The sequence below is a fragment of the Sinohyriopsis cumingii genome, chromosome 7 (genome assembly GCF_028554795.1).
Source record: "Sinohyriopsis cumingii isolate HCF-2022 chromosome 7, ASM2855479v2, whole genome shotgun sequence".
Taxonomy (NCBI): domain Eukaryota; kingdom Metazoa; phylum Mollusca; class Bivalvia; order Unionida; family Unionidae; genus Sinohyriopsis; species Sinohyriopsis cumingii.
The window spans coordinates 66,295,692-66,312,162 of NC_142967.1; the positions used below are offsets into that span (position 1 = coordinate 66,295,692).

At 35.0% G+C, this 16,471-nt stretch overlaps 1 protein-coding gene across 2 annotated transcripts in view; it reads right to left on the reverse strand.

The window, feature by feature from the left end:
* The window catches only part of LOC149795435 (drebrin-like protein), an 88,411-nt gene that overhangs the window by 58,334 nt on the left and 13,606 nt on the right, over positions 1–16,471 (reverse strand). For both annotated transcript variants that reach the window (XM_089965224.1, XM_089965223.1), the window contains exons 4-5: positions 10,790–10,864; positions 9,515–9,655 (exon numbers count right to left, since the gene is read on the reverse strand). In XM_089965224.1, the coding sequence (XP_089821350.1) occupies positions 9,515–9,655; positions 10,790–10,864 (216 nt within the window). The remainder of the gene's footprint in view (positions 1–9,514; positions 9,656–10,789; positions 10,865–16,471) is intronic.

The following is a 16,471-nucleotide window of genomic DNA, read 5'->3' on the forward strand; positions in this document are numbered from 1 at the left end:
AAATCCGAGTAATCAACATATTAATAGAAATATACATGTTAAATTTCATTTATCTACCAGTAATGGTATTTAATCAATTGTGCTGATATGGTTTTGGTTTTTAAAAAAATGTCATCTATCAATCATGAGTGGTTTTTGCTTCATTGTGATAATAAGGCTTGTGTAAAGGTAAGTCCAACTAGTAGAATGGTGGGCAATTTGCTCATACTTGTATATATATCTCTAGCTCCCCAGTACCTTATTGATGAAGATGATTCCATAGCTGAACAAGCAAATTTTGTGAATTGTTGCCCCCCCCCACTGCAAAGTCAAAAATTCACCATGTGGAAATCTAATTATGACTTTTAGTACAGAGCATTATACAGAAATAGCTGTTTCCTTACTCTATCATAAAAGGGCATTAGAGAAAAAGTGCAGAAGGGGGATTGGGGGTGAAAAATGATTAGTGACCTTGACCTTGAAGATAAACTCAATATTATACATAAGATGCCATCAAATTGAATAGGATAAGTGAACCATAGTTCATGCCTATATCGCAAACAGCTCTTCTGGTGAAAAGCAGATATGAAAGAAACTTTAAAAGATCGAAATGTTATGATAACCTTAACTTTGAAAATACGACCCCACCATAGCAACACATCTTCTAGTGACAAGACACAAATATACTAAGCTTTATCGTAAAAAGATGTTAAATTATAAAAGCAATGAAACAAAAGTAACTGAAGCAAAATATTGATCCATGACCTTGACATTAAAGATAGGAAACCCAATGTGGTACATGACACATCTTTCAATAATAATATATAGCTATACCAAGTTTCATCCCTTCATCTAAGATAGCTCTAAAAATATATAGTGTAAAGGAAAGTGTAATGGCAAAATTCAACATTATATTACCATGACATTAACCTTGACCCCAATGTGAAATACAATACATACCAAGATGCATCCCTTAATCACAAACAGCTCTCAACTTGCACAATGGAAAGCAAGCGTGATGGAAATTTTCAATTACCGAGCTGTTGCCATGACCTTAATGAGTGGAATCCTAAGGCAACACATCTTCATTTAAGAAAAACCAGAGATCATAATTAAACTTCTGGTGAAAACATCAGGTCAAAACAATGTTGCATTTAGAAGGATCAGCAACAACAAGCTGGCTTCCTTGGTGGCCATATTATATGTCAGGTCAGCACCATTTTCATCTACTACCAACTAGACATCTTAAGAAATCTTTGGTGAAATTTAATGTTGATATGACTTTCGGTCTAAGGTAAGCAGTGACACAATTTTCCAGATGGCCACTGTGGTGGCAATACTGTATGTAAAATGTGCACAATTTTTATCTAAAACCAACTAGAAACCAGAGGAAATTTTCAGGTGAGAACTCCATGCTGATATGACTTTTCATTTAGGAGGCATAACAAAAAAAATTCAAGATGGCTGCTGTGGTGGCTATACTGAATGTAGGATGCTCTGGATGTAGGAGGAGTGGTGACAATATTGTCAAGATGGCAACCATGGCTATTTTAGATTATTGAGCAGAACCAGGACATCCTAAGAAATCTTCTGGTGAAAACCTCATGTCATTATGACTTTATATTCAGAAGCAGCAGCAATAACAATATTTCAAGATGGCTGCTGTGGTGGTCACTGAAAAGCACCAGTGGGACGAATGTGTGTGTGAAGTTTCATGACAATCCTCCAAGTAGTTATGATGGAGTAGTTATTACAAATGTGTGCTAATGGATAGATGTTAGATGACAGACCTCAGGTCATTCCATAAGCTCTTCTGATCTATGACCAATAAAACTAAAACATGCAGCAGCACAATGAATTGCCAATATGCACATCCTGTAATGACAATCCTGACATTTTCTTCAAGATTCATTGTAATCCACTAAAATCTGAAAGACCAGTTATGTCCACAACATTCTGTAACACTTTACATTATACTCAAATCAAAAAGGTCATTAACTCATATACAAATTGTCAGAGCAATTTAATTTGTGGAAATGTACAACATCAGGGGATATCCATAATGTTTACTAAGTTTTATGGCAATCCAGAAGAAGAAAAAATGTTTTTTTGTCATACATTAAGCTACCAGGGCAATAAATGAAACAAAAGTTGTGATAGCAAAGTGATCTGTTGATGTGCACATCTTCAGGTAATGACCATAATAAGTACCAAGTTTCATGGCAATTCAAAAGATGAACACAAAGGCAAGGTATACATTGTTGAACAAATAAAACCCTGCAAACTGCTGTAATAGCCTCAAAATCAAAACAGACCATCTTTATGCGAGGGTAAATATGCCTAGTATGAAATTTCATGGCCAGGACCAAATGAAGATTCCAATACTGCAAGTAGTGGGGACACTTAAATAGGCACATTTGGACTAATATGTCTACCAAATTTCATAGAGATATCTTCATTTGTTGTGGAGCTATGCTGATGAAATGAAAGTGACAGATGGATCGATGAAAAGATCGAATGAACCACTTTCTATACATGAACTTCATGTGCTGGGCATGAAAATGTTCCCACAAATTAGACTTAAATATCAAGAACATATTTTACTTTGAGCTTTGACAGTTTGATATGGAATGCTCATATTATAAAGTTGGTGTATTTTTGCTTCTGTCACTCTGTGGTCATAAACTAGGTCAAAGAAAGAAGCAAAACCAACAAGTTTTATAAACTGTAACAAATAATTATGAAAGTGATAAAATAAAAATTTAAGAGGAACTTACAGTATTATGACTTAAATCCAAAATAATTCCAAAAGTTCTATCACACGTCCTTAATAATCAAAAGTTCAGAATGAATTCCAACAGTCCTGATAATTCACAATAGTCCTAGAATATTTTAGTTCAATGAGCACTGTGTAGTTCCAATGAATAATCTGAACAAATGTCTCCTCTCAAATAATATTTAAACACAACATTAAACATATCTGCAGACTGATATTAACATAAAAACATGTAAAAATGAATTAATTGCTCAGTTCTCTCCTTATATATATTTCCAAGAGTCTATTATGACTACATGTCCCAATATACTCCTTATGACTGACCTTACTACTCAATGTAATATTTCACAATATCTACTCAATACACAACCACCTGACTTTAATTTGCCAGCCACAAATAACTCCAAAATTTTAAATATACTTATTATTAGAAAGCTAACTTTTAAGTTAATTATGTTTCTCTGAGAATATTTACCCAATCACATTATGTTAGGAATACTGTATTTACGGTATATGTTGGGACACTGTACTTATTGCAACACCATAAATTAATTTTTAAAGTAATTGTTTTTACACTCTAAATTCTGGGACGCATTGTTGTTTTGAGTCATAAGTTGTGGGACACCTTTTAGATCATTCCAAAATTACATGTTGAAAAAAGCACTCCAAGTGAAAATTTATTTAAAAAAATATAAAACTGTGTACTTTAGATTAATCCTGCACACGTATGACCCATTCTTTCCGAATGTGAGTATATTTTTTAGCTTTCTCATGCCGTGAAAATTATCGTAAGAGGCAACACATTTCCTGAAGCAGAAACTGCAAGGACTAAAGTTAGATATTTACAAATCTGCACCATTCTTGCTAATTCTCACACTTTTAACCCCCATCTTATCATCAGTATATCCAGGAATGTGATCAAAGTACAATAAATTTTCATCCATGTCATTATCATATTGTTGGCAAAATCATCTTCTCTTCTGGTCTTCAAAAATTCATCGATGATTTTATTTTCTCAAGATCTTTAAAAATTGCTCCGTTGTTTCAGTTTATTTTCAAAATTCCTGTGAATACTGGTGAAAAGATCCAAAGTTAGCTTCCTTATCTCAGCTGACCTTGTATATTCATTTTTTTCCCCATGTTATTATGAAATAAGCATTTTGTTTATGTATTGTACTGCAATGTGCGGGGGGGGGGAGCTGAGTGCAAATTCAACACAAAACACAAATTTATTTCATTTCTTAAGTTTTGGGACATATGGCTGAGGTAAAAAAAACATTCACCATAAGATCTGGGACAGGAAATTTTTATTTTGATTTTGTCATGTCCCAATATCTTTGGTAAATATGGTATTAGCATGCTACCTCATGAATCCAGCCCAAATAAAAGAGAAAACTCATCTTTCTCTATTTCAATAGACAAATGGCAAGAACTCTTGCCCCTTACCTCCCTTGGGCACAGCCAGGTGTTGCTAGTTTTTAGCTGAGCAAGATACTAACAAGGATGCTTGCATGGTGGGGTGGTTGGGAGGCTTTTTAAGTAATGTGATTGGATAAGTATTCTCAAAGAAATATGTTACAAAAGCATTTGTTTTCTCTTTCAAATGTTTTCTGATCACAATATGTTAGGAGAATAAGTAATAGGAAAAAGGAATGCAGAGCATCCCACCTCCACCTCAGATATCCTTCTAGGGAAAAATAGCTGCATACCCCATGTAAATGATAATGCTTCTCCTAATTACATAACCAGCACAGTCTAGGGCACTTGACTTGCGACCCTAAAATACGATTAAGATGAATAGTGAAATATTATTACGTATAAAATTTCACTGGTGAATCCAGTAAAGCTAACAGGCTGTGTTGATTTATCTAGTTGGGTCTGGTGGCCATCTATGATGCTGCCATTGGACCTATCAGATTCAAGGTTTGCCTCTGCGACGCAAAATATCTGATATGAACGCTTGAGAAGGTTGACTCTGCATGCCAGCCAACAGTTCCTATTATATCTTGGATCGAAACATTGTGTTCAAACACAAGGCTCACAAAGATGGCTCGAAGCTTCTGAGCAGTAATCTTTGTAAGGTGACTCTGATGTGGAGAGACAACAGAGTACACCAAGCGTACAACTCACTTCAGCCACTAACCAAGGGTTTGAGGGGTGATATCCTGAGGCCTGGTTCACACCAGAAGGAAGAGGCATTTGTGCGTGTGATGACTTGTCTATGTGCATTTCAAGTAGTGTTGGAGAACACAAACAGGATCTTGCATGGCTGATGGTCTCGACCTGTCTTTTGAAGAGAGTAGGCAAGTGAAGACTCTTTGGTTATTGACTGATGGTAACCTATTTTGGGTTATAAAGCCTGGATGTGTCAAGAAAATTACTGAACTTTCTGATCTGAACTGAAGAGTTTGGTCGAAATTAAGGGCATGCAGCTTAATTGCCCTGTATTTGGAAGCTAAAGCTATCAGGAAACATGTTTTGTATGATAGTGACTTTAACGAAGTGTGTGCTAGACATTCAACTGGATTAGAATTAAGCCATGTTAAAACCCAGGATTTGTTCCATTTGGAAAGAGAGGGAGGGATTTTGATTTGAGTTCAGAAAGGACTAAAAGATCTGATAGCTCTATATCATGCCCAAAATCATGTCTGCCCTGATGTCGGAATGTGTCCAATAACATGGGGCAGTAGCCTTTGATTGAGATTGGGGCCAACTGTTACTCCTCAAAGAGCCAGAAAAAAAAGATGGCCAGTTGAATGAATTGAGGCACACAGATGGATGTTGTTGTTGGTATGGCACCAGTCTCTGAAAACATGCCACTTCCCTCCAAAGCCTTCAGAAAGGAGGGCCTCCTTGCTCCAAAGATTCTCTTCATAATCGAAGGTTTAAACTGTTTGTCTCACAAGGCTGTCCTGATAAGAGCAGAGCATGTAGAAGAAGATGGCCTGGGCAGGGAAGGACCGTATGTGACTGTGGTTGCTGGAGATCTGGGTTGACCCAGGACTTGTCTCATTCAAGAATCATCTTGCCATTCTTACCCGTAACTTCTAGATTATTTTTGACATCAGCACCATAGGAGGGGAAGCAAATGCCACAACCCTCCCAAAGGACTGACAGTCACTCCACAGAGCGAAGAAGGTGGGTAACTTGTGATTCCACCTTGTTGCATAGAGGTTGATTAGCAGACACACCCAAAGTGCACCAGCCAATTGAGGAAGGAACCAGAAGGATGGCGTCTCTTCCTGTTCGCCAAGACGTACCAATTCTTTTGAGTATCGGTAGGGGATGGATAAAAATGTCCTTGATGGTGGCTTGAAAGCTAAACTTCAGTCCATTCTATGGTCAGATTTGAGTGAAGGACGGTGATATGAGGAAGTGTCGTCACACACTGAGGCCCAATCTGGATCTACGTCCAGCTCTGGAGAAGACATAATACTCAACTGCATAAGTTAATGATAGCATTGTGACATGGCTTTAAAGGGCAAAGTCACTAAAATTTGGCAGATATTGTAAAAAAAAACAAATGTATAATACCTGCAGCAGAATGATTAATCCACACAATAAATCCAAAAGGAACATTCGATGAGTCAGTTAGAACACTAAAATGGCTTGGATTGTTGGAGAACAAATTCTACGATGTTATCCAATACAGCAGCAAGGCTAAAAACTAGCAACACCTGGCAGTGCCAAGGGGAAGTAATTGGAAAGAGTTATTGCCCTTTGTCTATTGAACTATACAGAAAAAGTTTTCTGTTTTTTAGTAGGGGTTGATTCGTGAGGTAATAGCTAGTATTTCTAATGTAATGTGATTGGGAAACATATTCAAAGGAAAAACACGACAACACCAGTTGATAGATACTATGTAATCTACTTGCTAAAATTGAAACATACAACATAGGTACAGTCATGTGTCAAATGTTACAACAAAAACAATATACTGAACATTACCTAAACCAAGTTTGCAAAAATAACCACATTTAGGGAATTATGAAATTTTCTACGATGCAAGCTAGTGTTGGACAGGGCTCAATGTAAATAATGTGACCATCAAAATAAATTTTTCTACATGCTTACTGACAAAAAATTTAAATTTAAAAAAATTCTACTTGCCTACTGGTAAACACTGAAAAAATATAAATTACAATTTTTTCTATAAGCCTAGTGACAAACACTTTAGAAAACTACCAATTACAAATATTTATACATGCATTTGGGAAAACACTGTAAAAAATATAATTTTCCAGGAATAGTATTGAAGATTCACAACCCACCATGTATTCGGCACAATGAATTGGCTTTCATATCACAGCTCATCTGTTTGAATGCTTGTATCTGCCTTCCTCAGGTTAAGTCAAGAATGATACTAGTACTTTATTTTACACAAAACTAAATGCCTTACTGAATATGTTTCATAAAAAAAATTCACCCAAATACATGTGTGTTTGTGTGTGTGTGTGTGTGTGTGTGTGTGCCTGTGTGTGTTCGATTTGGATTTTTAACACAGCTTTAAAAAAATTTCAGTCATATCAATACGATATCTGCTGTGTGGCAGTTTATAGTCCTATCTAGCACTGGGGCATCATGTTGCATGCATGTAGCATGATGTCACACTCAGTCACATTATCCTGACACCAGGCCAACCAGTCCTAACACTAACCTCTTAATGCCGAGTGCCTAGTGTTAAGTGTCTGTGCTCTTAAAATAAGTAACAGAAAAGAGTGAAGACAACAAGCTTTGTAAAATTTAACAGATAATTTATTTCCTTTGAATACAAAGTGAAAACTGAAAAAAACAGAATGTGTGGTATTGCGAATTAGATCTAAAAATAATCCAAGAATTAAAGGCACAAGTCTTAGTAATAAAAAGTCCTGAATAAACACAGTTCAAGTCAAGTACTAATATCAGTACCCCTACTCCTACGTCATGGATGGGGTACTAACATGAGCATATGTGTCAATGGAGCAAGTTGGGTGTGATTCACACCCAGCGCTCTTTTAGCCCAATATCAACAATCTGAACATATTCCTTTAATATAATCCAATAAATTGAGTAGTCCTCTTATTGAATATCGTAAGTATTGCAAATAATTGTAGAAATAGTTGTAAAATCTTGTTTACCTTTTTTATCCGACAAATTTGTTTAGATCATCCACCATATTAGTTCAAATAACGATTACTTCCATTCTCAGCTTCATTTGTTTGTGTGCCATATAAGGATATTGAGGCCTTATTCAGAAACATAAACAAATTGTAGTAAAAATATGGTGCAGTTTGAGTCAGAAATTCTGTGCATTAATTATGGTTTATCTGCAACTTTGAAATTCCACCAAGAAGCCATTATTCACCACTTGACTGATAATAACATAGCACAGAATATCCAAATATGGCCTGGCAAGCCTTATATAGAAAAGGGGTCACGATGAGAGTCTCATGTTATCTGTCATGGCGGACAAGCTGAGGTTAGTGTAACCATGTTAATTTATTTTATCATGTAAGGGCTTAATAAATTCAAAATAAGCCAAACTTCTTTCACAACATGATTATACTTATGTAGTAGATTTCTACACTATCTGTTTTTCTGACTTTAGTGATGATTTTTTTGCTCCATTACATGATGATGATATGGAATCAGTTTGTAGCCTCAACCATAACAAATCAAGTTGAGGCTATGACATCATAGCTAAGTTCAAGTCCTGAGGAGATCCAAAATTGAAGGCGATGACGTGTCTGTTATAGCCTGCAAAGTACTGATGTGACAACAGTCTCTTGTTGACTCACAGAATTATTCCAGGTTTGAATTCAGTATAAATTCCAATGAATGTCTTTATCCAAGAATTTTATCAAAGCACATTTTTTATTTCCAGAGAAAATAATTACTTGAATTCAATAATTTGAAGCAAATAAAATTCAGCCCAAACTGGTCACAACATAATACAAGTTAAAGTGCTAGATGTTAATGCATGACTGGTAAAATCCTCACAGTCACAAGATAATATAGTTCTCTGCTTGACCTCAGGTCACATTAGCATTTTCTAAAAACAACCATTACCTAATGAAAAATAGCCTTCTAGAATGATCTAATGAGCCTTGTTTACTTACAACACAATAGCCTATACAATTCACATGGGAATGTCCAAAATCCCTGACCCTGATCAACATATTTACCACTTCTTTTTTACCTGAAGAACAATTTGGTAAATAAGCTCATACACAGAGAGAATAATGAAGCTATTATTAGTTAAATGAAATTTTAAAAAAAGAAAAGGTCAAGCAGAAATGAACTCAATTTAGGACAAGGTCAAGTCCAGTAAACAATGGTACATTACAATAGCATATAATGTTATTAAAAAAATTAAAACTAACAAACAAACAATTAAATTAAATATACATAACACTAGCGAGGCAACTGTCAGTACCATTTTTATAAGTCTTTGACCCAGATACATGAATTATACACCAGATCTACTCATGCATAAAAACCACCCAGTTGCAAACAGCATAGATCCAGACATTAGAATTGCATTATAGGTCAGAAGATTTGAGTCAGCACATTTTATTTTCTACCTATGATTGACTATACAATGGAGATTCTGGGTCTTTGCTGCATACACCAAATTGCTCAGTACATGGATAAAAATGCACTGTTAAATGTCTCATATGTGTGTTGTCAAGAACTCTGCTGTTACCCTAACTTTTAAGTCTACCTTGATGATACCATCTAAAAAAAATGCACTAAAAGTAATAAATTTACAACACATACCACAGGCAGTGGAGCCTCTATAGGCTTGCTCTTTTCCTTGTGGAAGCTGTAGTTGGCACCTGATGCCTTGGCAACCTTAGTCATTATCAAGTCTGGTTCCACATCATCTTCTGACCGAGCATTAATTGTAATATGGACACTCTGCAAACAAATCATTTTCATCTCAGATGCAGAAGTAATATTTTAAATATTTTGTCATATTTACTTAAGATTTTAAAGCCATAACAAGTTCCCGAGCCTCTGAATTTTCTGAAATCATACCGTGTCCAAGATTTTCTAAACATTTGGAGCAATAAATGTCAATCTTGGGCACAAAATCCAAAACTGTGATACTCTATTTTTTTTATTAAAACAAAGAATTACAGTATATTCAGATTTTTCTGAACACTATCAAATTTATATGACTTAGGTACATTCTATGTATAATATTTGACATGTGTTTGAGTCTGAACCTGAGTGTCAAGAATACACAGTTACAGGATGTATATGCCATCCTTCTGAGCCCTACCAAACACGTTTAGCTCATGGATATGCCCTTACTTCAGCATTTCAGACCTACCCAACATGGCTAGCACATGGATAGACAATTATTTCAGTTTCCAGTCCTTCCCAATTTCACCCTTACAAGAGTGAGATTTTCCTTTTATGTGCAAGCTTTAATATTTCTATATTTTATATTTTATTTTTCTTTGGTCTTTACTGGTGCAAAACTTGAAATGCTCATGTAACATGCTCTCTGTCTCAAATTAATACATTTTCAAAAACTCATAAATAAAATCCCGACAGATTCTGGGAGATAATACTTCTAATTTTGGGTTCATTTTAGCTAAATCATTAAGCTGCCTTCTCTTTGTTATGACTCTTATGGGTTTGTGTCAACATCACAAAATGCATCAGGAGGAATTATGGGTAATGAATTTTAGTCACCATGACAATGGCATTTTACCTGAGTAATAGTTAAAGCTCAAATAAATAAACACTGTAGACAAGAAGTAAACCACTAGTAATTAATCTTAATGATGATAATTTTTCAACTGTATGTTATTAAAAATATATATATCTAAAATCTGAGGTAGTTTAATGCAGATGAAAACCAAATGAGACTGCCTATAAACATAGCTGAATCATACTGATAAAAAAAATAAGGCATCAATTGTTCAAATATTTAGCTGTAGATAAACAAAGACTGACCCTTTTCTCCCCACAGAAGCTACTTTAATAGAAATATAAAGGCAATATCAAAAAGAAAAATAAGACAAAATTCCATATGCTTACATGGAAGAGATTGGAGATGTCTTTCAAATGGTTTGCACATTTGAACTTGACTGTCTCTGGAGCACCCTGACCTTGCTGAAATAAAAAAGAAAATAAACTGTCATGCTAGAATACTATCATTAAAATCACCAAACACTAGAATAAAACAAAACTAATGTGTGAAAGTTCAAGTTCATCAAGTTCAACCAACTGACTCCATTTATGCTAAGAGCTGGGTGCAAAGCGGGTGTAAGCTATTAAAAGGGACTCCTCTTCGGAGCAATTTTTAACGTCTGAGTTTAAGTTTGATATGCACTGATTCCTTGTCTATTCTGAAATGTCTGTTATTAGTTAATTTTGATCAAGTAAAACTAGAAAATAAAAAATGTATATAACCATCCAAAAAGTTCTAAATAAGGTGATGATACTAACATATTGTAACCTTGTTGCATCAGAAACTCACATCCTAGTTTATAAAACACTTATTATGATGCTCCACTTGCAACAGGGTTCATCACTGGTGATATATTGTAATGGCCAACAGCTTTTTAAATAAATTAATGGTGTAACTAAGTGCTTTTTGACTTTTTCTTCAATGTCAAGCTTTTATTTTACTAACACACAATCTGCATGATTTGCCCTTGTAAAGTTCTCTTTCAACAATTAGTTTTTGTCACTGATAAAACACCTGAACTTTCATCAAGCAGGACAGTTAGCCTCTAGCACATGGAAATCACCACATGACTGCCCAAGAATGATTCTTTTTCAACCATAAGCTTTTATGAAACTGTTAGCAGGGTACAGTGAAACTCTAAGTCTGGTAGTATAGAAATGTTAGCCTGGTACAGTGAAACTCTAAGCCTGGTAATCTGAAACTAATAGCCTGGTACAGTGAAACTCTAAGCCTGGTAATCTGAAACTGTTAGCCTAATACCATGAAACTGTTAGCCTGGTACTATAGAACTGTAAACCTGGTCCAACAGAACTGTTAGCCTGATAATGTGAAACTGTAAGCCTGGTACTATAGAACTGTTAGCCTAGTACCATTAAATTGTTACCCTGGTACTGTGAAATGGCCACCTAAAGCTATCCTTACTGAACAAAGCTCTTTTTTCCCAATATTAGGAGAAATCAAAGAGTATTTGTGTCAAAAACTTTCTGATCACAAAGCTCAAGATCAAATTCACATAAAGTATATAGTTAAATGGATTTAAAATGTCAAGCATTAGGGATTTTAAGTTTAATTAGCACAGATTATCAATTGTCAAATTGTTTCTGACACATTCCGCTAAATAAAATAATTGTATTATCCATCCATCCTTTCAGTTTGACTTGTCTATTTTTCCCAAGTGCAACTCTGACTCACTGATGTATACCCACTCTTTCAAAAAGATCTGACTTGCAAAATTTACTCTGACTTTTAGGAGGGTTGGAGAATATAGCTTTTTTGGGAGGAGGGATTCAACTTCTAAGCTAGTATATAAGGTAATCATATTTGATATTTACAGTATTCCCATATAGTTGAGAATCAGAATGCTGGTAGAGGAAATAAAGTTAAGAAGATCCTTCAAGTAACCTGACTTTAACATCATTCTAATCAAAGTTAGAGAGTGTACAAGTAACCTGACTTCAACATCATTCTAATCAAAGTTACAGAGTGTACAAGTAACCTGACTTCAACATCATTCTAATCAAAGTTACTGAGTGTACAAGTAACCTGACTTCAACATCATTCTAATCAAAGTTAGAGAGTGTACAAGTAACCTGACTTCAACATCATTCTAATCAAAGTTACAGAGTGTACAAGTAACCTGACTTCAACATCATTCTAATTAAAGTTACAGAGTGTACAAGTAACCTGACTTCAACATCATTCAAATCAAAGTTACAGAGTGTACAAGTAACCTGACTTCAACATCATTCTAATCAAAGTTACAGAGTGTACAAGTAACCTGACTTCAACATCATTCCAATCAAAGTTACAGAGTGTACAAGTAACCTGACTTCAACATCATTCTAATCAAAGTTACAGAGTGTACAAGTAACCTGACTTCAACATCATTCTAATCAAAGTTACAGAGTGTACAAGTAACCTGACTTCAACATCATTCTAATCAAAGTTACAGAGTGTACAAGTAACCTGACTTCAACATCATTCAAATCAAAGTTACAGAGTGTACAAGTAACCTGACTTCAACATCATTCTAATCAAAGTTACAGAGTGTACAAGTAACCTGACTTCAACATCATTCTAATCAAAGTTACAGAGTGTACAAGTAACCTGACTTCAACATCATTCTAATCAAAGTTACTGAGTGTACAAGTAACCTGACTTTAACATCATTCTAATCAAAGTTACTGAGTGTACAAGTAACCTGACTTCAACATCATTCTAATCAAAGTTACAGAGTGTACAAGTAACCTGACTTCAACATCATTCTACTCAAAGTTACTGAGTGTACAAGTAACCTGACTTCAACATCATTCTAATCAAAGTTACAGTGTACAAGTAACCTGACTTCAACATCATTCTAATCAAAGTTACAGAGTGTACAAGTAACCTGACTTCAACATCATTCTACTCAAAGTTACTGAGTGTACAAGTAACCTGACTTCAACATCATTCTAATCAAAGTTACAGTGTACAAGTAACCTGACTTCAACATCATTCTAATCAAAGTTACAGAGTGTACAAGTAACCTGACTTCAACATCATTCTAATCAAAGTTACAGAGTGTACAAGTAACCTGACTTCAACATCATTCTAATCAAAGTTACAGAGTGTACAAGTAACCTGACTTTAACACCATTCTAATCAAAGTTACTGAGTGTACAAGTAACCTGACTTCAACATCATTCTAATCAAAGTTACAGAGTGTACAAGTAACCTGACTTCAACATCATTCTACTCAAAGTTACTGAGTGTACAAGTAACCTGACTTTAACATCATTCTAATCAAAGTTACTGAGTGTACAAGTAACCTGACTTCAACATCATTCTAATCAAAGTTACAGAGTGTACAAGTAACCTGACTTCAACATCATTCTACTCAAAGTTACTGAGTGTACAAGTAACCTGACTTCAACATCATTCTAATCAAAGTTACAGTGTACAAGTAACCTGACTTCAACATCATTCTAATCAAAGTTACAGAGTGTACAAGTAACCTGACTTCAACATCATTCTACTCAAAGTTACTGAGTGTACAAGTAACCTGACTTCAACATCATTCTAATCAAAGTTACAGAGTGTACAAGTAACCTGACTTTAACATCATTCTAATCAAAGTTACTGAGTGTACAAGTAACCTGACTTCAACATCATTCTAATCAAAGTTACAGAGTGTACAAGTAACCTGACTTCAACATCATTCTACTCAAAGTTACTGAGTGTACAAGTAACCTGACTTCAACATCATTCTAATCAAAGTTACAGTGTACAAGTAACCTGACTTCAACATCATTCTAATCAAAGTTACTGAGTGTACAAGTAACCTGACTTCAACATCATTCCAATCAAAGTTACAGAGTGCACAAGTAACCTGACTTCAACATCATTCTAATCAAAGTTACAGAGTGTACAAGTAATCTGACTTCAACATCATTCTACTCAAAGTTACTGAGTGTACAAGTAACCTGACTTCAACATCATTCCAATCAAAGTTACAGAGTGTACAAGTAACCTGACTTCAACATCACTCTGCTCAAAGTTACAGAGTGTACAAGTAACCTGACTTCAACATCATTCTAATCAAAGTTACAGAGTGTACAAGTAACCTGACTTCAACATCATTCTAATCAAAGTTACAGAGTGTACAAGTAACCGGACTTCAACATCACTCTGCTCAAAGTTACAGAGTGTACAAGTAACCTGACTTCAACATCATTCCAATCAAAGTTACTGAGTGTACAAGTAACCTGACTTCAACATCATTCTAATCAAAGTTACAGTGTACAAGTAACCTGACTTCAACATCATTCTAATCAAAGTTACAGAGTGTACAAGTAACCTGACTTCAACATCATTCCAATCAAAGTTACAGAGTGTACAAGTAACCTGACTTCAACATCATTCTAATCAATGTTACAGAGTGTACAAGTAATCTGACTTCAACATCATTCTAATCAAAGTTACAGAGTGTACAAGTAACCTGACTTCAACATCATTCTACTCAAAGTTACTGAGTGTACAAGTAACCTGACTTCAACATCATTCCAATCAAAGTTACAGAGTGTACAAGTAACCTGACTTCAACATCACTCTGCTCAAAGTTACAGAGTGTACAAGTAACCTGACTTCAATATCATTCTAATCAAAGTTACAGAGTGTACAAGTAACCTGACTTCAACATCATTCTAATCAAAGTTACAGAGTGTACAAGTAACCGGACTTCAACATCACTCTGCTCAAAGTTACAGAGTGTACAAGTAACCTGACTTCAACATCATTCCAATCAAAGTTACAGAGTGTACAAGCAACCTGACTTCAACATCATTCTACTCAAAGTTACTGAGTGTACAAGTAACCTGACTTCAACATCATTCTAATCAAAGTTACAGTGTACAAGTAACCTGACTTCAACATCATTCTAATCAAAGTTACTGAGTGTACAAGTAACCTGACTTCAACATCATTCCAATCAAAGTTACAGAGTGTACAAGTAACCTGACTTCAACATCATTCTAATCAATGTTACAGAGTGTACAAGTAATCTGACTTCAACATCATTCTAATCAAAGTTACAGAGTGTACAAGTAACCTGACTTCAACATCATTCTAATCAAAGTTACTGAGTGTACAAGTAACCTGACTTCAACATCATTCCAATCAAAGTTACAGAGTGTACAAGTAACCTGACTTCAACATCATTCTAATCAAAGTTACAGAGTGTACAAGTAACCTGACTTCAACATCATTCTAATCAAAGTTACAGAGTGTACAAGTAACCTGACTTCAACATCATTCTAATGAAAGTTACAGAGTGTACAAGTAACCTGACTTCAACATCATTCAAATCAAAGTTACAGAGTGTACAAGTAACCTGACTTCAACATCATTCTAATCAAAGTTACAGAGTGTACAAGTAACCTGACTTCAACATCATTCTAATCAAAGTTACAGAGTGTACAAGTAACCTGACTTCAACATCATTCTAATCAAAGTTACAGAGTGTACAAGTAACCTGACTTCAACATCATTCTAATCAAAGTTACAGAGTGTACAAGTAACCTGACTTCAACATCATTCTAATCAAAGTTACAGAGTGTACAAGTAACCTGACTTCAACATCATTCTAATCAAAGTTACAGAGTGTACAAGTAACCTGACTTCAACATCATTCTAATCAAAGTTACAGAGTGTACAAGTAACCTGACTTCAACATCATTCTAATCAAAGTTACAGAGTGTACAAGTAACCTGACTTCAACATCATTCTAATCAAAGTTACTGAGTGTACAAGTAACCTGACTTTAACATCATTCTAATCAAAGTTACTGAGTGTACAAGTAACCTGACTTCAACATCATTCTAATCAAAGTTACAGAGTGTACAAGTAACCTGACTTCAACATCATTCTACTCAAAGTTACTGAGTGTACAAGTAACCTGACTTCAACATCATTCTAATCAAAGTTACAGTGTACAAGTAACCTGACTTCAACATCATTCTAATCAAAGTTACAGAGTGTACAAGTAACCGGAC